The sequence below is a fragment of the Thermobia domestica genome, chromosome 2 (genome assembly GCF_964235325.1).
Source record: "Thermobia domestica chromosome 2, izTheDome1.hap1.1, whole genome shotgun sequence".
Classification (NCBI taxonomy): domain Eukaryota; kingdom Metazoa; phylum Arthropoda; class Insecta; order Zygentoma; family Lepismatidae; genus Thermobia; species Thermobia domestica.
The window spans coordinates 88722565-88741003 of NC_137455.1; the positions used below are offsets into that span (position 1 = coordinate 88722565).

The following is an 18439-nucleotide window of genomic DNA, read 5'->3' on the forward strand; positions in this document are numbered from 1 at the left end:
TTGTTCGATCTTGAAAGGGCTTTTGACAAAGTTTGGCATGCCGGCCTCATCGCTAAACTTCTCTCTTTTCATCTTCCTTTCTCCTACATCAGATGTATCCATTCTTTCCTTTCAAATCGTATGACTTATATTACCATCAACCAATCACTTTCACATCCGATCTTTCTTCACTGTGGTGTTCCTCAATGCTCTGTTCTTTCACCCCTTCTTTATGTATTATACGTAGCAGACATGCCCCCTCTACCACAAAATGTCTCATTATACCAATATGCCGACGATACAGCTTTTTTCGCCACAGCCAACACTGTTCAACAGATAAATCGAACACTCCAACAAGCAATTGATGCCTTCACTTCCTGGTGTGACAAGTGGCGCCTAACCATAAATCCCCTCAAAACGCAGGCTATCATTTTTCTTCCACCTCGCTGCCGATCATGAATTTATCGCAATCCTGCTCTTCTTCATATTCACGTCAATGGCACTTTCATACGCCCATCATCAAAAGTAACATACCTCGGAATCATCTTTGATTCCAAAAACAGCTGGAAACCTCACTTACAGAAAATCCGATCACAGGCTACAAATCGATTAAACCTTCTCCGGCGGCTAGTGGGCACCACTTGGGGCTTACATACTGACACTGTTATTAAGACTTATAAGGTTTTCATTCGACCTGCTCTCATGGCCATATATGCTGGATCTCTGCCCCTGACGCACTATATACTAGACTTGCAATATCCGAACGTCATGCTCTCCGCCTTGCTTATCGCATAAGACTACCAGCACCAACTGCCGATCTCTATCGCCGTATCAACTTTCCCACCATCTTACAACACTTGGAAACACTCATTGCCGAAGGTAATCCGCTCTTCCTCGACACCTTTCACCAGGACATCATTCATGATATCCCTCCTCAACATCAAGCCACACCTCTTCAACATCTTCTTACTCTTTACCATACGACTTTAGACGATAATGACCCCCACAAGGCCGATTTTGCTATATACCGTCCACCTCACCTTAGTCCATGCATTTATCCATCTCTGCACTAGTGTTTTCATCAATGTTGTTAGCAGCGGGCTTCATCTGTCATCATCAGCCCTGTGACGCCCCAGGGCAGAAGATAACCATTCATTTGTCTACACTAACCATATCCCTGTGTTTTGTTGTGGCGTCTATCAGCACTTCACCTCATCTCTCATTTCACAACCATAGCCCGGCCTACTAAATGCAATAGTGAATAATAAATAACCCTACGTATACTGATGCCTTCCCTATGGAAATTGATGCCTCCAAAGCCATTTTGAAGAAAGAAGAAGAAGAAGAAAAATGATGACCACAAAAGAATAAAATAAATAAATGCTCCTCAAACTCTCAATGCCCAACTATCAATAAATGTAAAACCCTATACCTAGATTTTCCTCCTACCGAAGAAAGGGCGTAACCCTTTGATCGGGTTAACCTAAAAAAAATTGATCGAAGAGATCAACAATTTGTGGTATCATGATGCTGTATTGAAGTCAAAATGTGCTAAACTCGTATATAGCATGCAACAAAGCATAAAACACATAATAAAGAATAACGGATTTCATACGAAGTAGTAGTCTTTGTGTGAGAGCAGGCCGGTAGCCAGCCCAAAAAATGTAGGGGGGGGGGCGGCTGAAGTTAGGGGGTCCGACCCAAAAATATTATAGTTCATCACCATATTATAGTTCATTTGCAAGCCTACCGTGAAAATTTTAGGGGGCCCGCAAAAATTTAGGGAAGGCCCAGCCCCCCTAGACCCCCCTGGATACGGGCCTGTGTGAGAGATCATTTTCTTGTAAGTATTCCATTTCATTTTTTGTTTCCAATTTAGATACACACACTTTATTGTATTTATATTTAAATATCACGTACGCATTTGTTTAATTGATATTGAAAAGCATGTGTCATGAACAAAAGAAATTAGAACAGAGTTACAGAACAGTAATTTGGACTAACAAGGGAAGAGAGGGAGATTATATATCGAAGTGGAAGATGGTTTATACACCAACTTAAAGCACTAATGACACCTATTACGAAGCTGTAATAAAAGTTTTCCGAATGCATATACTGTGCGAGTTATATTAATATACAGGGTGTCTAGAAAATCCGTTACAAGCCCTAAAATCGCAAACGATACAACAGAAGCCAAAACAGGAAAACACGTGTTTGATCATTTTAAAAGTACAATATATCAATGGAAAAATTGTTGTTCCAGGGCCACCCGCAGGGTCCCAGGCGGGGCCCAACTCAAAATTTGCAAACGGTGACGAGATCAAGTAGCGTATCGTTGGAAAGCTGTTGGGAAATGAACGAAGACGAAACAAGTCTTTACTCTCTAAAATTACCATGTGCAAAATGGTGGCCGGTCAAAATGACAACAAAAACGTCATTGTAAAGTCTATGGTCACTCTCATAAACCTGAAATGGTGCGACAGATGTCAAAACAGGAAAACACGTGAGTCATCATTTCGAAAGTAGAATGATTGAAAGTAAAAATATTTGTCCCAGGGTCCTCCACAGGGTCCCAGACGGGAACTCCCAATTGAAAACTTTCAAATTTCAAGGGGGGTCAAGTAGCATATTGTTTGAAAACTGTTGTTAAATGAAAGTAGACGGAAGAAGTCTGGACGTTCTACGATAATCTGTGCAAACATCTTGCGTTTTAGTTCTTTTTTCTGTAGTCGGGTGTTCGTTTGTTTTCACTTTAGTTCGTGTTAGCAACGTAAAGAAAGGAAATGCGCCTACTATGAGATTCTGCTATTCGGGGCCCATTAATATGTAAAGAAAGAAAGAACGAAAGAAAGCAAAACAAACGACAAGAACAAAAAACGAAAAGGGACGGAGATTATTATATTGAAGTGGAAGATGGCTTGTACACTAATTGAAAGCACTAACTATGCTCATTAAGAAACTGTAATATTATTATTGGTCCGAATGCATGTACGGTGCGAGTCATAGGCATATTTAATTGTAAGTTTGTCCATTTTTACCGAATATTGTATCATATAGCATCGGAAATGGTTTGAATAAAGTCTGAAACTGATTTTCTAGGCATTTGTGTTTGACAAAAGTGCTAAATCGTAGTTAATTTTACATGCACAGTGAATAACTACTTCTATACATATGTAGTTGTTTCATTTAACAACAGCTTTCAAACAATATTCTATTTAACCCCACTTTAAATTTGAAAATTTTGAGCAGGACCCCGTCTGGGACCCTGTGGAGAACCCTGGGACAAATATTTTTACTTTCAATCATACTATTTTTGAAATGATGACTCACGTGCTTTCCTGTTTTGACATCTGTCGCACCATTTTAGATTTATAAGGAAGGACATAGACTTTACAATAGTGGCTTTGCTGACATTTTGACCGGCCACCATTTTGCACCTGGTAATTTTAGAGAGTATAGACTTGTTTCGTCTTCGTTCATTTCCCAACAGCTTTCCAATGATACGCTACTTGATCTCGTCACCATTTGCAAATTTTGAGTTGGGCCCCGCCTGGGACCCTGCGGGTGGTCATGGGACAACAATTTTTGCTTTGATACGTTGTACTTTTAAATGATCAAACACGTGTTTTCCTGTTTTGGCATCTGTCGTACCGTTTGCGATTTCTAGGGGCTTGCAACGGATTTTCTAGACACCCTGTATATTAATATAACTCGCACAGTATATGCATTCGGAAACTTTTTATTACAGTTTCGTAATAGGTGTCATTAGTGCTTTCGATTGGTGCATAAACCATGTTCCACTTCGATATAATCTCTCTCTCTTCGCTTGTAAGTTGAAAAGCGTTTTCATATGTAATATTGTAAGGGCTGTAAAATATTCAGAAACTGAATGTTGAGTCTAATAATTTGAACACATCTGTAGTAAGGATAGACTATATTTCACATTTTGATCTATGCTTAAAATATCTTGATCAGTATTTCAGAATTAAAATAAATAAATATTTACGCAACGCTCAAAATAAGACTCCTATATGCTACGTCATGAAGATGAATATTGAAAAATAATCAAATAACATCACAGTTAGTTTTCACAATTAAAATCAATGGTCTAACAATAGCATGTTGAAAGAATTTCAAATGTATTAAATGTGTAATAAGTACCCAGAACTTTTCATGTGGGTGTGTGTAAAAGTAATTAAAGCCAATCTACCCTTTTATTATAACATTTTGAGGAATAAGTTTTTTTGGGTTTTCTGTATTTTAAAAGAAAGAAAATGTGACAAAAAAAATAATCATATAGGGCGAGCACTGGTAAATTAAACATATACTCATATAATACTGTCCATAGGATTTTGTCCACCTTGTCAGAATTGTTCTTGGATATTTTATCGCTTGGGTTTTGTCCCCGCTCTCGTTATTACAGCCATTATATGCACATACATGACTTCCGATGTACATAAAAACACGCTAGGAGTCAAGCATTTCGGAGTTACATTTCCCTTTAAAAAATCCCAGCATAAAATTCCCTGTCTCCAAAGATTAGGCAGAACTGGAATTCCCGTTCTGCCTAAAGATAAAATCATTTAAATATTTTTTACAAAGTGCTGGAGGGTCTTTAGGCAGAACGGGAATGAATCATGAACTCCAAACTAATATTTCTAATATGGAAATGTGTTTATATAAAACAGTCCCTTTTTTCTACATTAATAAATTCCAGAACATCTGAAATTTTATTTTTTTTAAAAGATGTGCTAAATATATACGGAATTCGTAAATTTGAGGGAAAAACTTGCATAATGAACTCTCGATGGGGATCGAACTTGAGACCCTGTGTGCAAGTCACACGCGCTAGCAACTACACGAGCAGGGAGTACTGTTTCAAGTAAAACCTTCACCCTCTTCCTACAGAAAAAGAACTCCTTTGTAATTTACTTACATATAATACCAACATGTAACACTTCCTAATGGTATCATTCCGATTTTGATAAAATTTGACAGGTAGATATTACACATAAAATAAACGAATCCGTGTTTTTTATTTTCTGCGGAAAAACGGTTTTAGAGGGCAAAAGTCCCCACTCAAAATTTTGAAAGTTGACGCCCGAAAGGCAAGAAGAAGTGGATCGAAGTGAATGAAATTGTGCACAAATTTTGTAGATATAAAATGAAAGAATACGTGTTTTGTATTTTTCTGGATGAAAACGGTTCGGGGTGCCACGACGGACCCCTCCAAACCTTTGATCACGAAATAACAAAAGTGCTAAATACAGTATGTCAGAAGTGTCTAAAGGATATGACGAATTCCAACGAAACTTTGTGTAGTGACAATGTGCAAAAAATAAACGAATACGTTTTTTTTATTTTCTGCGGGAAAACGGTGTTAGGGGGCAAAAGCCCCAGTCCAAAATTTTCAAAGTTGACGCCCGAAAGGCAAGAAGAAGTGGACCGAGGTGAATGAAACTGTGCAAAGATATTGTAGACGTAAAATGAGAGAAAACATGTTTCGTATTTTCCTGGAAAAAACGGTAGGGTGGGGCAGGGGCCCCTCCAAACCATTGATCATGAAATATCAAAAGTGCTAATAACAGTATGTCAGAAGTTCTTAGAGGAAGAATTGCAACGAAACTTTGTGTAGTGACAATACGCAAAAAAATAAACGAATATGAGATTTTTTATTTTATGCGAAAAACGGTTTTAGGGAGCAAAAGTCCCCACCCCAAATTTTGAAAGTTGGCATCCGAAAGGCAAGAAGAAGTTAAAACGATAATTTGTTCTCGTTTTAGCCCTAGTTCGTTAATATATAGTAACTCTAGATCAATAAGCTACAATATTAAACGCATTAACTAATAATTACTGACCATAATTGTTCCTTTTGTCCTTTTTATTATAAGAATCGTGTCTAGATACCACTTGTTTATTCTTCTATACATACTTTTTACATATATTAACAACCATTTCTTCATGACAACCTATTAACTATTTTTTCTTTTTTAAATATATATCTGCTCAGTTATTACGCCTCTGATCATGTCGATAAAAACAGGTACAGATTGATAATACCGTTACAATAATAATATATCGTTGTATAATGTCGCCCAGAACGGGAATTCCGTAACAGTACTACAGTGAAGGAAAGAACCCTGGATGAAATATTTTAGAACATTCACCTTTTGAATAGCCCTCGTATTAAATTATTATTACATTAATACAAGTATTTTTATTTTCTTTTCCTTTTATATATATATTAATTCATTTATAACAACATTTTAATTTTATTACTAATCACATATCAAAAAAAGTCGATTCATTAAAAAATATCGTTTATGGGTCTATTCAAAATTATATCTAACTGCTGACTTACGCAGAGTTACTAGTTAACTGTTCCTTTTACGTTGAGCGACAACATCCATATACAAGTAACATTATTTTCAATTAAAGATCGTCATCATATCAAATGTCAACAAGATCAGAAGGCAATAGTTATACAACGTAATTTTATATATATCCTATTTAGACACTTCAATTTAAGATCAATATCATGAATTTCAATTAAACACAATCAGACCTCTTTTGAACATGTAAGATGAATAAAGATAAACATAACACTCAAAGTTATTACAAAGACGAAATAAATTAACAACACAAAATATTTAAAACATCAGGTATATCATATTCATATCATGACGTGTTGCACACATATAAAGTTCAAATGAAGTACTCATAACATAACTCGTAACATCCAAGAGAATAGATTAAGAATTGTTATTCAAGCTTAGTTTAGTTAACACATCAGTGTTGACCAAAGTTTTAACTACCTTTAGCCATTTGTTTCTTGTGATTTCCGAAGGTTGCCATACCTTCAGTTCATCAATATTGCGAAATCCTATAGATTTGCCTGTTTTGGCATCAATCAATTCAAACGCTTTAGGATTAATTTCTTTAATACATAAGTAAGGGCCAGCATAGACGTCACAAAACTTATAAATTCACTTTAAATTAGCACTGCTTTGTGGATGAAGCTTCAGAAATACCATGTCACCAACTTTAATCTGATATTTATTTTCCTGTTTCTGCTCTACCTTTTCATTACGTTGCTGAAATTTCTGAGGTCCACGAGTTCGAACCATACTTATCAAATTTGAGGGTTTCAAATCCTCTGAGTCCCTTAATTATATATCAAAATGATGTTCAATAGGGTACAATGTATCAGTTCCATTATGTATATTGGCCGGAGCCACACCCAGCGAATCAGAGATCGAATGATTTAAGAAGAAAGTAATTTGAGCAACATATTTTATCCAATCGGAATGTTTGTCTTTACACAAATGTTGGAAAAGCATACCAAAATGACAATGAACGTTCTTCACCACGGAACTGCTAGGATGATATGGAGTATAACAAAATGTATCTTGATACCCGCATTAGCCATAGATCTTATGAATGAGTCACTATGAAACTGTGAACCATTGTCGCATAGAATATGTTCCACAGGGTCATAATGGGGTGTATATATATATATATATATATATATATATATATATATATATATATATATATATATATATATATATATATATATACGATAGGTAATAGCTGAAGATGTCGCTTTTCTCAAAGAGTATGCCACAACATAACGAGAAAATACATCCATTACAGTAGGTAAATAGGATTCTCCAGAGGATGCCCTTGGTAGAGGACCATATAAACCTATTGATAGAAAATGAGGTTTATTAGGTAGTATTGAGAGCATGGGCTTATTAATAGCACGATTATTAAGCTTAATGCGCATACATTCCTCACAGTCATTGATGTATGTTTTAATATGAATTCTAAGGGATTTCCAATAGAAAGATTTACTAATCAGATCGAAAACCTTTCGGTAACCAAAATGTCCAAAATTGTCGTGATATGCCTTCAGTAACTTAGGAATTAATACAGAAGGAACGCAGATTTTCTTACGGTTTTTGAATTTGAAATCTTTAATTAACAGTACGTCATTCGATATCTCAAACAAAGAATTCCACCTTTTAGGGCAATTACACCCTGGAGTACACGATGACAGATGGCTTATAATCTTCATATAGTTCTCGTGATCTCTTTGGCTCTTTATTAGGTCTTCCACCTCTATGTGAGCGATTTCGTCCTGAAGAATTTTAAATACGTTGATACTCAAAATACGTTGTTCTTCACCAGGGAATATTCTTGACAAAGTATCAACGGGACCATTATCTATCCCCTTTACATGCTGTATTTCAAAATCAAATGACTGAAGCTCTAACGACCATCTCAATAGTCTATTGTTGTATTTTCGTATACTTCGTAAATAACATGTATTACGAAATATCTTGATACATGCTATTTAATGTGGTCGGTAATTACAGTGAAATGACATCCGCTAATATACGGAGCAAACTTCTGAATTGAGAAACATACAGCTAACAATTCAATCTCGGTGGTAGTATAACCCTTTTCTGCTTTCTTGAGTGTTCGACTCACACAATGTATGACAGCAGGATTTTCCATTGTAGGGTTCGGTTGCGAAAGAATTCCAGATATTCCCGCTAAATAACCATCACATTGCACAAAAAGAGGCACATTATAATTCGGATGATTTAGACGAATATTCCGCATTACACAGTCCTTCAACTGGTTAAAACTTCGTTCCTGCAACACACCCCACTGCCATGGTATTCCCTTTTTGGTGATAGAAAATAAAGGTTGTGCGATTTCAGCAAAACGGGTAATCGATTTTCGGAACCAATTGAACAACCCTAAAATTTGGCGAGTCTGCTTTTCATTGGTTGGCGGAGGCAGATCGTTAATGGCTTGGACTTTGCACTCACTAAAATACAATCCTTCAGAATCAATCTGGTAACCTAGAAATAATATTGATGTCTTGAAATTTTTTTATTTTTCCAAGTTTAAAGTAAATCCAGACATTTCCAAACGTTTTAACACAATATCCAAATATCTCAAATAATCTTGGTGGTCCTTTCCCATAATTAATATATCATCTGCATACACTATCACATTACTCCTCAGATCTTGACCTAGGACCTGATTTAGACATCAAGCCAAAGCTGCGCTTCCGTTGATTAAGCCACAGACTACCCGGATGTATTCGTATAGATGTCCTTCGAAGGAAAAAGCCGTGTAGGGTCGTGATTCTTTATCTAGCAAAATTTGGTTATATGCCATGACCAGATCAAGACTTCCAAAACTAACGTTCCCTTGTAACGTACTCAAAATTTCTTCAACTGGACGATATCTAACTTGTTGTAGCTTTATACATGCGTTCAATCTACGCATATCCAAAACGACTCTCAGACGTCCATCCTTTTTGTCACTACATGGATAGGGTTTAAGTGGAGACTTTGGGATGGACTAATTATCCCATCACGTAACATTTCCGAGATTTGTTTCCTTACATTTTTTTCCCTGAACCTGTAAGGGATTATATAAGGTTTAGTAACATGAGGTTTTGCTGTGTACCTCAACTGAGTAAAGAAAATCTTTACAGCAACCAGGGCGATCAGAAAATACCTTTCGGTGCTTATACAAAATATGTACAAATTGAGAAGTTATATCTTGATCTTTAATTTCTAGGTCATGTAAGATTTTCTGAACATAAAAGTCAAACGAATAAGTTTTCCCACCTTCCTCGACAACATTATCTACCACGTTGCATTGAAGCGAGATATCTTCCATACGAGAAATTATTTTTTGTGTTATACTGTCCGATATCCCAGGTAAAGTAAAAATCTAGTTCTCAAAATTTAAAATTATACGAAATTGCGTTATGAAGTCAAGACCAATCAAAAGGTTTTCATTTAGCTCATTTATTACTAACGAGGGAACCTATCCAAGTGGAACTCTGACTTCGAGTCGAGACTATGGTCGGTGGATACCTTGTAGCAAAAGAACATAACACGAAAAGTGATACATCCTCGATCGCAACCGTTGCGGAGATATAAGCGTGAAAAGTTAGAAATTGAGCTCCATACTATACATTACAAAGTCAGCTTCCGGGTCAGATTTGTCGGAGACGGTCAGGTAAGGAAACAGCGAATACATATCAAATTAGTGTTGGGAGCCCACCACCTTTTGAATGAAAAAATGTTGCCCCCGAGGCACTCGCAGGGTCCCAGGCGGGGTCCAACTCAAAATTGGCAAATGGAACCAGGGGTCAAGTAGCATATTGTATGAAAGCTATTGTTAAATAAAAGAAGATAGAACAAATCTCAACTCTCTATGTTGACCCTGTGCAAACGGGCAACTGGTCAAAATGTCAATACAACCTACATCAGAAAATATATGGCCACTCTTCTAAATCCGTTAAGTTGTGACAATAACAAAACAGAAAAACACGTTTAAAAGTGCAAGGTATTGAAGTTAAACAAATTGTTGCAGAGTCTCTCACAGAGTTACACAAGGGACCTTATCCAAGTATAAGTGTGACTTCGAATGACAACTTCGGAAGCAACAAGTGTGGTAACAACTTCATAAACTTAGATTTGCTTACACCCATAATCTCACACTCATCTTCGAACTTCTCAAGAAATGAACTCGCGGTTTCATCATACTTGCCACTGAATTTTGTCATGGCCTTGATCTCGCTAACTTTAACATTCCTTTACCATCATTATGATTTTGCTGACGTTGAGAACGGTATGGACCTCCTTTATGCATTGTTAGTTCCTTTCTCCTTTCACGATTATGGTTTTGGAATCGCATTCTGGGGACTTCCGCAACCAAATCATCGTCTGTAGAATATTTAGGCGAAGATGTTAAATCGCTTTCTATTGACGGTGTTCCCGGTCGATGTTGCGGTATTTCCCGTTGAATAGGAGTTTCCAAAGTATTATTATACATAGGATTGTTGTTGGTATTTTCCTTTTCTTGCAACGACCTAATTTCCTCTTGTATACTAGATATCATTACGCTATGTGAATTCATCTGAGCAGTAATGTTTATAACTTGATTCTTTCGTTGATCTGCAGTCAACTCCAAGATTTCGACAGCTTTCTTTACCGAATCAACTTCTTGAATTAGTTGACCCTGTCTATCTTGCCATTTGTTGCTGAATTGTCGAAACCTTGTATCAACTTCTCGCGTCATATCATTTGTTATTTTAATGGTAACCTCTTCAGCCCATACTTGCAAGTTCTCTTTCAAATTGTGTTGCAAGCGATCAAAATTTTCTTCTATACCTTGTACTTTATCTGCGAGAGATTTATGTTGCGTCAGTATCTGTTCTAACTTTTCATCGTTTGATTTTTGTTGTTGCTCGAATTTAGCAGTTACTATCTGTTCTAGCTCTTCATCATTTGATTTTTGTTGTTGTTCGAATTTAGCAGTTAGTATCTGTTCTAGCTTTTCATTGTTTGATTTTAGCTTTTCATCGTTTGCTTCGAATTTAGAAGTCAGTAGTTGTCTAATCATATCAACAAGACTAGAATAGAAATGTTCGGACACGGTTTCGGTATTTTCGGACACGGTTTCATCTAATGCACTTGGTACCTCCTCAATCTCTGAATCCTGCATATTGTTAATTTCTTGGATTTTTTTTCCACTTCTCAAAATAGTGAAACTCATAAAAGATATATATGTATACACATAAACTCTGTTCTTACTTTCATTCAGAACTAGAGGTCTGGGGTCCTGGGTTTCGGCACCAGATAAAACGATAATTTGTTCTCGTTTTAGCCGTAATTCGTTAATATATAGTAACTCTAGATCAATAAGCTACAATATTAAACGCATTAACTAATAATTACTGACCATAATTGTTCCTTTTTTCCTTTTTATTATAAGAATCGTGTCTAGGTACCACTTGTTTATTCTTCGATACATATTTTTACATATGTAAACAACCATTTCTTCATGACAACTTATTAACTATTTTTTTCTCTTTTAAATATATATCTGCTCAGTTATTACGCCTCTGATCATGTCGATAAAAACAGGTACAGATTGATAATACCGTTACAATAATTATAATATATCGTTGTAGCCCTAGTTCGTTAATATATAGTAACTCTAGATCAATAAGCTACAATATTAAACGCATTAACTAATAATTACTGACCATAATTGTTCCTTTTTTCCTTTTTATTATAAGAATCGTATCTAGATACCACTTGTTTATTCTTCTATACATACTTTTTACATATATTAACAACCATTTCTTCATGACAACCTATTAACTATTTTTTTCTCTTTTAAATATATATCTGCTCAGTTATTAGCCTCTGATCATGTCGATAAAAACAGGTACAGATTGATAATACCGTTACAATAATAATATATCGTTGTAAAGTGGACCGAAATGAATGAAACTGTGCACAGATATTGTAGACGTAAAATGAATGAAGGAATACGTGTTTCGTATTTTCCTTTAAAAAAGGTGAGGCACTGACCTTCTAAACTGTTGATTGCGAAATATGAAAGGTGCAAATAAGTGTACGTTGGAAGTTCCTAAAGGATATGAAGAACTGCAACGAAACTTTATGCAAAAATAAAATGAGCACGTGTTTTTAGTTTGTGCGAAAAAACAGTTTAGGGGATAAGGCCACCTCCGAAAAAAAGTATAGATGTAAAGTAAGGCCTGTCGGTTTTCCTAAGTGTCCGCACCCGATTTGCTTCAAATTTGGCACATCAACAGTAAACACAAAATAAATCGGCACTTGTTTTTGTTTATGCAGAAAAATATTGTAAGATGAAAGGGGCCTCCCGAAATACTATAAAATACGCTACACTGTTTGTGCTTCCTGTTGATGTGCCAAATTTGAAGAAATCGGGACACTTGTTGAACACAAAAGGCCTTATTTTATTTATAATATTTACACAATTTCATTCGCTTCGGTCCACTCTTTCCGCCACCCAACGCTTCGGTCCACTCAACACTTTTTTTTTTTTTTCAGGAAAATACGAATTAGGTATTCCCTAATCTTACGTCTACAATATCTGTGTACAATTTCATTCACTGCGGTTTACTTCTTCTTGCCTTTTTGGCGTCAACTTTCAAAATTTTGAGTGGGTGCTTTTGCTCCTAAAACCGTTTTTCCGAAGAAAATAAAAAAAACGTGTTAGTTTATTGTCCCTACAGAAAGTTTCGTTGCAGTTCTTCATGTCCTTTAGGCACTTCTATCCTATCCTTCATTTTCCTTATAGCGTATTCCAGAAAAAAGTTAAATAATAATGGCGACAACGCATCTCCTTGTTTCAGGCCATTTTCGAGGTGAAAGCTCGTGGACAAAAATTTTCCTACCCGGACTTTGCTTTGGGATTCATTTAAACATATTTTAATTAATCTAATTAGCTTTCTCGGTATTCCAAGTTCTGTAAGAACGTTGTATAATGTTTCTCTCCTAACCGAGTTGTACGTCTTTCTAAAATCAATAAATAATTGATGTACCGGGGTATTGTATTCCCACTTCTTTTGTATTCTTCTTCTTCTTTCCAATATTTGAAAGGATTTTATAGGATGTTGACAGAAGAGAAATGCCTCGATAATTATTACAGTCAGTTTTGTCTCCCTTCTTGTGAATTGGAACAATGATTGGCAATTCTTCCTTGTAAAACTAAAAAAAAAAAAAAAAAAAAAAAAAAAAAAGCTATTGCTTCTACACTATTTCAATGGTTCGTACATTAATACATTCCTTCCCTAACCATGGATGCGGCATTGATTAAACGTAATGTTGTATTAAATAAATTTATTTTAAATATATCTAAGTTTCTCATTAATTTCAATTAAGCTGCATTTCAACGATCCTCTAAAATTTCAGTGACGCACTATGGGCCTATTAACTTCTGTGGCCACCCCTGCTACAAACTACAGACTTAAATATTTGATAAAGGATTTCAGTAGTAAGTAGTTGCCACAATACTATTATGAACGTATTTAATTCCAACAGTGACAGCTATGTTAGTAATACTAAAATTATTGTTAATAATGATAACGAGTAAGAAGTAGTTAATTACAGTATGACAACTATTTGCTACAGAAAGACTTGAATACAATAAATATATGTGCAAAATAATTTACTTCAAAACAACACAAAAAAAGCAAAATTTATGACGTATATAACTAAAATACAACATTATGTTACTAATACGAAGTCAATGGCATGGGAATAGAAAAAAAACAGACATGAAAAATATGGGAATCACATTTGATAAGTTTTTAATATTTTGTCACCACACAAATGTTATCATGCAAACAGCAAGAAAGAACAATAGGCTTCATTTATTTATTTTCTATTTCAGTACGATAGAATATGTATTTATACAAATTACTTGTAAGAACTAAGATTCTGTAATATGAAACAGTATATCTAAAACTTTGGCTAACAGATTGACACTATTCTTGGCACGGACGCGATGGTAGCGCCACAAGGAAGTTTTAGGTCCAGTGCCATTTAGGACTTGTGCCGCGAAATGATTTTTGGGACTTCTGCCGTTTAGGCCTTATGATGTTTAGGTCTTGTGCCGTTTAGGACTTGTACCTTTCAGGACTTCTGCCACGTCCCCCTTGTATACAACAACTAGTACATCAGGTAACTTCACTTCTCTTAGTTTGAAGAGATGAAATTTAATTTTTACTAATGTAACTTCCGTCACGAGTCGCGCTCTGAGCAGTTTTCCCTGTTTACATAAAAATAATAATATATTTGGAGTTTTATCCTGCCCCTTCCCCAGTCAGTGGAAAATATGCCTCTCACCCAATACTTTATTCTCGAATGTCCCTGGAAAAAGTTATTACTATCTTAGTGGGTATTGTAGTAGCTCTACTACTATCAGATCTTGAAAGCCATTGGATTTCTGATCGTGCACTCTTTCATATCGGAGGTTATGTATGATATGTAAATCTATCAAGAAACTGAAAGAATTGACTTCAATCATGGGCGGCGATTAGGGGGGGCAAAGGGGGGCAGTTGCCCCCCCCCACTTTTCTGAAATGGCCTATTAATGTATATAGTTTCAACAAAGGAAATTTGTATATTAACATTGATATACACATATTCAGATCATGTCTTGCCCCCCCACTTTTAACGTCCAATCGCCGCCACTGACTTCAATGATAATGAAACGAATTCTCCAAGAGATGTTCCAAAGCAGAAGAGTAGGAACCGGGTAGCAGCTGCCCCCATTATTTTTGGTGGGGACAAAGATCATATTTTGCCCCTTTCTCCCATGATTTTCTACAAAAACATCCTTCTCATTCAAGACCACTGATCGTAATTTAAGCTACAGTATATCGTCTCTGGAATTATGTAGTAATACTTGCAGAAGAGTTATAACTTATATTATGTGACACAAGCGATTCCGTTTTCTAAGCTTAGTAGTTTATATTAATACTATTCTTTAAAAATATCAGCTTTATCACTTTAAATGAAGAAGATAACATACATATATTGAGGAATACACTAGTGCTATATGTTTTGAAATTACACAACCCTAAGGCTTTAATAAGACCGGCAAATCAAAAACGAGTTATGAGCAAATTTAAAATCAAAACAGAAAACAACAAAGAAGCTATTTTCTAGATTTTTTCTCTTACTAAACTACATAAAATCAATACTTTGAGACTGAATGTTGACATATACTTCACCCCAGTGCCGGATCTATAAACCGCAAGACCCGCGGTGCGGAGGGGACCGGACCCTAAGGGGGCCCAGGGGTTTTTAAAATTCCCCTGCATCTTGCCTGTAAATACCAATTTTTAAAACACTTGAAAAAGAATGATATTTACAAACTAAACAAGTTGACTTTGAGAAAGCTTTACACATTCTTGAAGAGAGCAGGGAGGAATTGAAGAAAATGAGAGGATACCATCAAATAAAACAAGAGGCCACAGCTGTTGCTGCGAAGTGGAAAGTCAACCCCGTGTTCGTAGGAAAAAGGCAACCCAAAGTGAAAAAAACACATCGATGAATCGGTAGATTATCGGTTTTCGGACACGGAGCTTACTTTAGGGTTAATGTTTACTATAGACTTCTACATGAACATACTCCATGGCTCTGGATAAGTAGAGTAACAAATAAAACACAGTTCTGACCAGAGCAGAATGAAATATATTAAAAACTATACTTACAATGTTACAGTTTCAAGGACCTAACGTCCTCTTCATCAGACACAAACACTGAGAAAAGACATGTGACAGCAGATCTTATATACATGAGAAAGTGAAAGGCCACGCCCCTTCTTCTCTCTCATTGGTCGGAGGGAACCAATGAGGATAAAGTTACTTACGCGCAAACAGAAAATTATAATGAGCCCTTTCACTTTTTCTTTTAATGAGATGACATACAAAGAAAGTAAATAACAAATAGAAAATATTAAATAAGAAATATATATATATATATATATATATATATATATATATATATATATATATATATATATATATATAACTAAATATATAAATATATAAATTTAAATAAATAAATAAATAAATATTAATAGCCTATATGCACTTTTCTTGTTCCTTTTCTATCACATCCAACAATTTCTCCCATTGCTCGTGTATATTCATACCGCTTGTCCAATTCATTAGGTTCTCCTCTTGTTCTCTCTTTATTCTTCTAGCCTCTTTCCACTTTCTAATAATCTTCCTCTTCTCTCTCTCTAAACCCCTAGCTCCCTCCCAGTCTATTTTATGTCCCGTTTCCTTCACATGTTTGTATATAGCATTATTATCCCTTTTCAGTCTAACATCATCCTTATGTTGTTTTAATCTGTCCATAAGCCTTTTCCCCGTCTCCCCTATGTATTTCATGTCACACTCACTACACTTCACTTCATATATCACTCCTTCTTCCTGCTCCTCTATATGATTTTCCTTCCTTTTCCTTTTCTTCCTTATGCACTTCAACAAAGTTTCTCCTCCTTTTCTATAAATCTTCACACCACCTTTTCTTAATAACTTCTTCAGCACTTCGGTCTTTTCGCCTATGCTCTGAATGCCGTACCACTTCTTGTCTTCCTCTTCTTTCCTATCCATATTATCTTCTTTTCTCTTTCTCCTAAACTGCTCTATCCTATATCCATTATTGTTCAATTGTTTGTAGAATTTTTCCAAATCTTTTTTCTTTCCCTCTTCCTCGCTGTTGATGTTTTCTATCTTCCTTTCCATGTTCCTAATGAAATTCTTCTTAGTTGCTTTGTCTACATCACTTCTCCAGTGGCAATAAATACCTGCCCAACACGGTTTCTGATACCAACTAGTAGTCACTTTCTCACCTTGCTTCTCTATCTTCATATCCATGAAATTGATAGAGTTATTTTCTTCAACTTCTAATTCTAACCTTATGCCTTTCTCTTGGTCTTCTATACTTTCAACATATTTCTCCAGTTGATTTCTATTCCCTGTCCATATGCCTAAACAATCATCAACATACCTGCAAAAGAACAGTAACTTTCCTCCTGTTTGTTCTGTAACTTTTTTCTCCCACTTGTTCATTACTATTTCCGCTAGAACTGGACTCAGCTTGGATCCAATGCTTAAACCTTCTTTTATCTTCACTAGTCTTTCTCCAATTATGCAATAGCTATTTTCCCACAAAGTCTTAAGCGCTCTTTTTTCCACTGACTTATAACTTTCCCTTCCATCTCCTCTTCTATTGCCTTTATGACATAATCCCTTCTTACCTATACTGGTGAACATGGCTTTAACATCTACACTAAACATTAACACCTTCTCCTGATTCCACTTAATCTCATCTATCCTCTTCCTCAATTCTTCCGTGTTCTTCACTCTGCATGTCTTTTGTCCTTGTCTGATTTCGTCCATTATCTCTCTTAATTTCTCCTCTAGTGGTTCAAAATAGTTACCCCTGCAGTCCAGTACTGGTCTTAGCTTCACGTCCTTCTTATGTATTTTCGGAAAACCTTTCATGACAGGAATCCTTCCTTTTTCGTTGATCATCTTTTTAATCCCCGCCTTTTTCCCTTCTTGTACTATCTTTTTCAACACTTCATCTTTCATGTCCTTGTTACCGACTTCCTCATATGTCTGATCACATAACTCCTCTAGCTTCTCCTGGTACCATCCTTTCTCCATTACTACCAACGCGCCTCCTTTGTCCGCCTGTTCCACTACGATATCCTTTCTTTTCCTTAATCTTTTCAGTCCTTCCTTCTCTTCTTTCCTTAAGTTACTCTCCTTCTTGTTCATATTCTACCTAACAATCGACAATGCTTTTTTCCTTATTCTCTCTCTCTCGTCCTTATCTTTTATGTCTACAATGGCTTGTTCTACTGTGTACACCAATTCCTTCTTGTCCACTTCTTCCTCTTTAACCTTAAATTTATGTCCTAGACTTAAGCACTTCTCCTCTTCTTCCGATAAAACTATGTCACCTATCACTACCACTCTGTTCCTATTATCCTTTTCTTCTCTCCAACTTAACAATCTTCCTTTGTTGGCTAATCTGGTATTAACTTTTTCTTCAAAACT

General features: G+C 35.8%; 1 protein-coding gene across 1 annotated transcript; it reads right to left on the reverse strand.

Annotated features, from left to right (window-relative positions):
* Positions 1–11716: 11716 nt before the first annotated feature.
* On the reverse strand, positions 11717–18157 carry LOC145679101 (uncharacterized). The gene is made up of 2 exons (XM_081749694.1): positions 17179–18157; positions 11717–11724 (listed from the first exon to the last, which is right to left on the reverse strand). Exons 1-2 carry the CDS (start codon positions 18155–18157, stop codon positions 11717–11719), a joined length of 987 nt encoding a protein of 328 aa, XP_081605820.1.
* Positions 18158–18439: the final 282 nt, after the last annotated feature.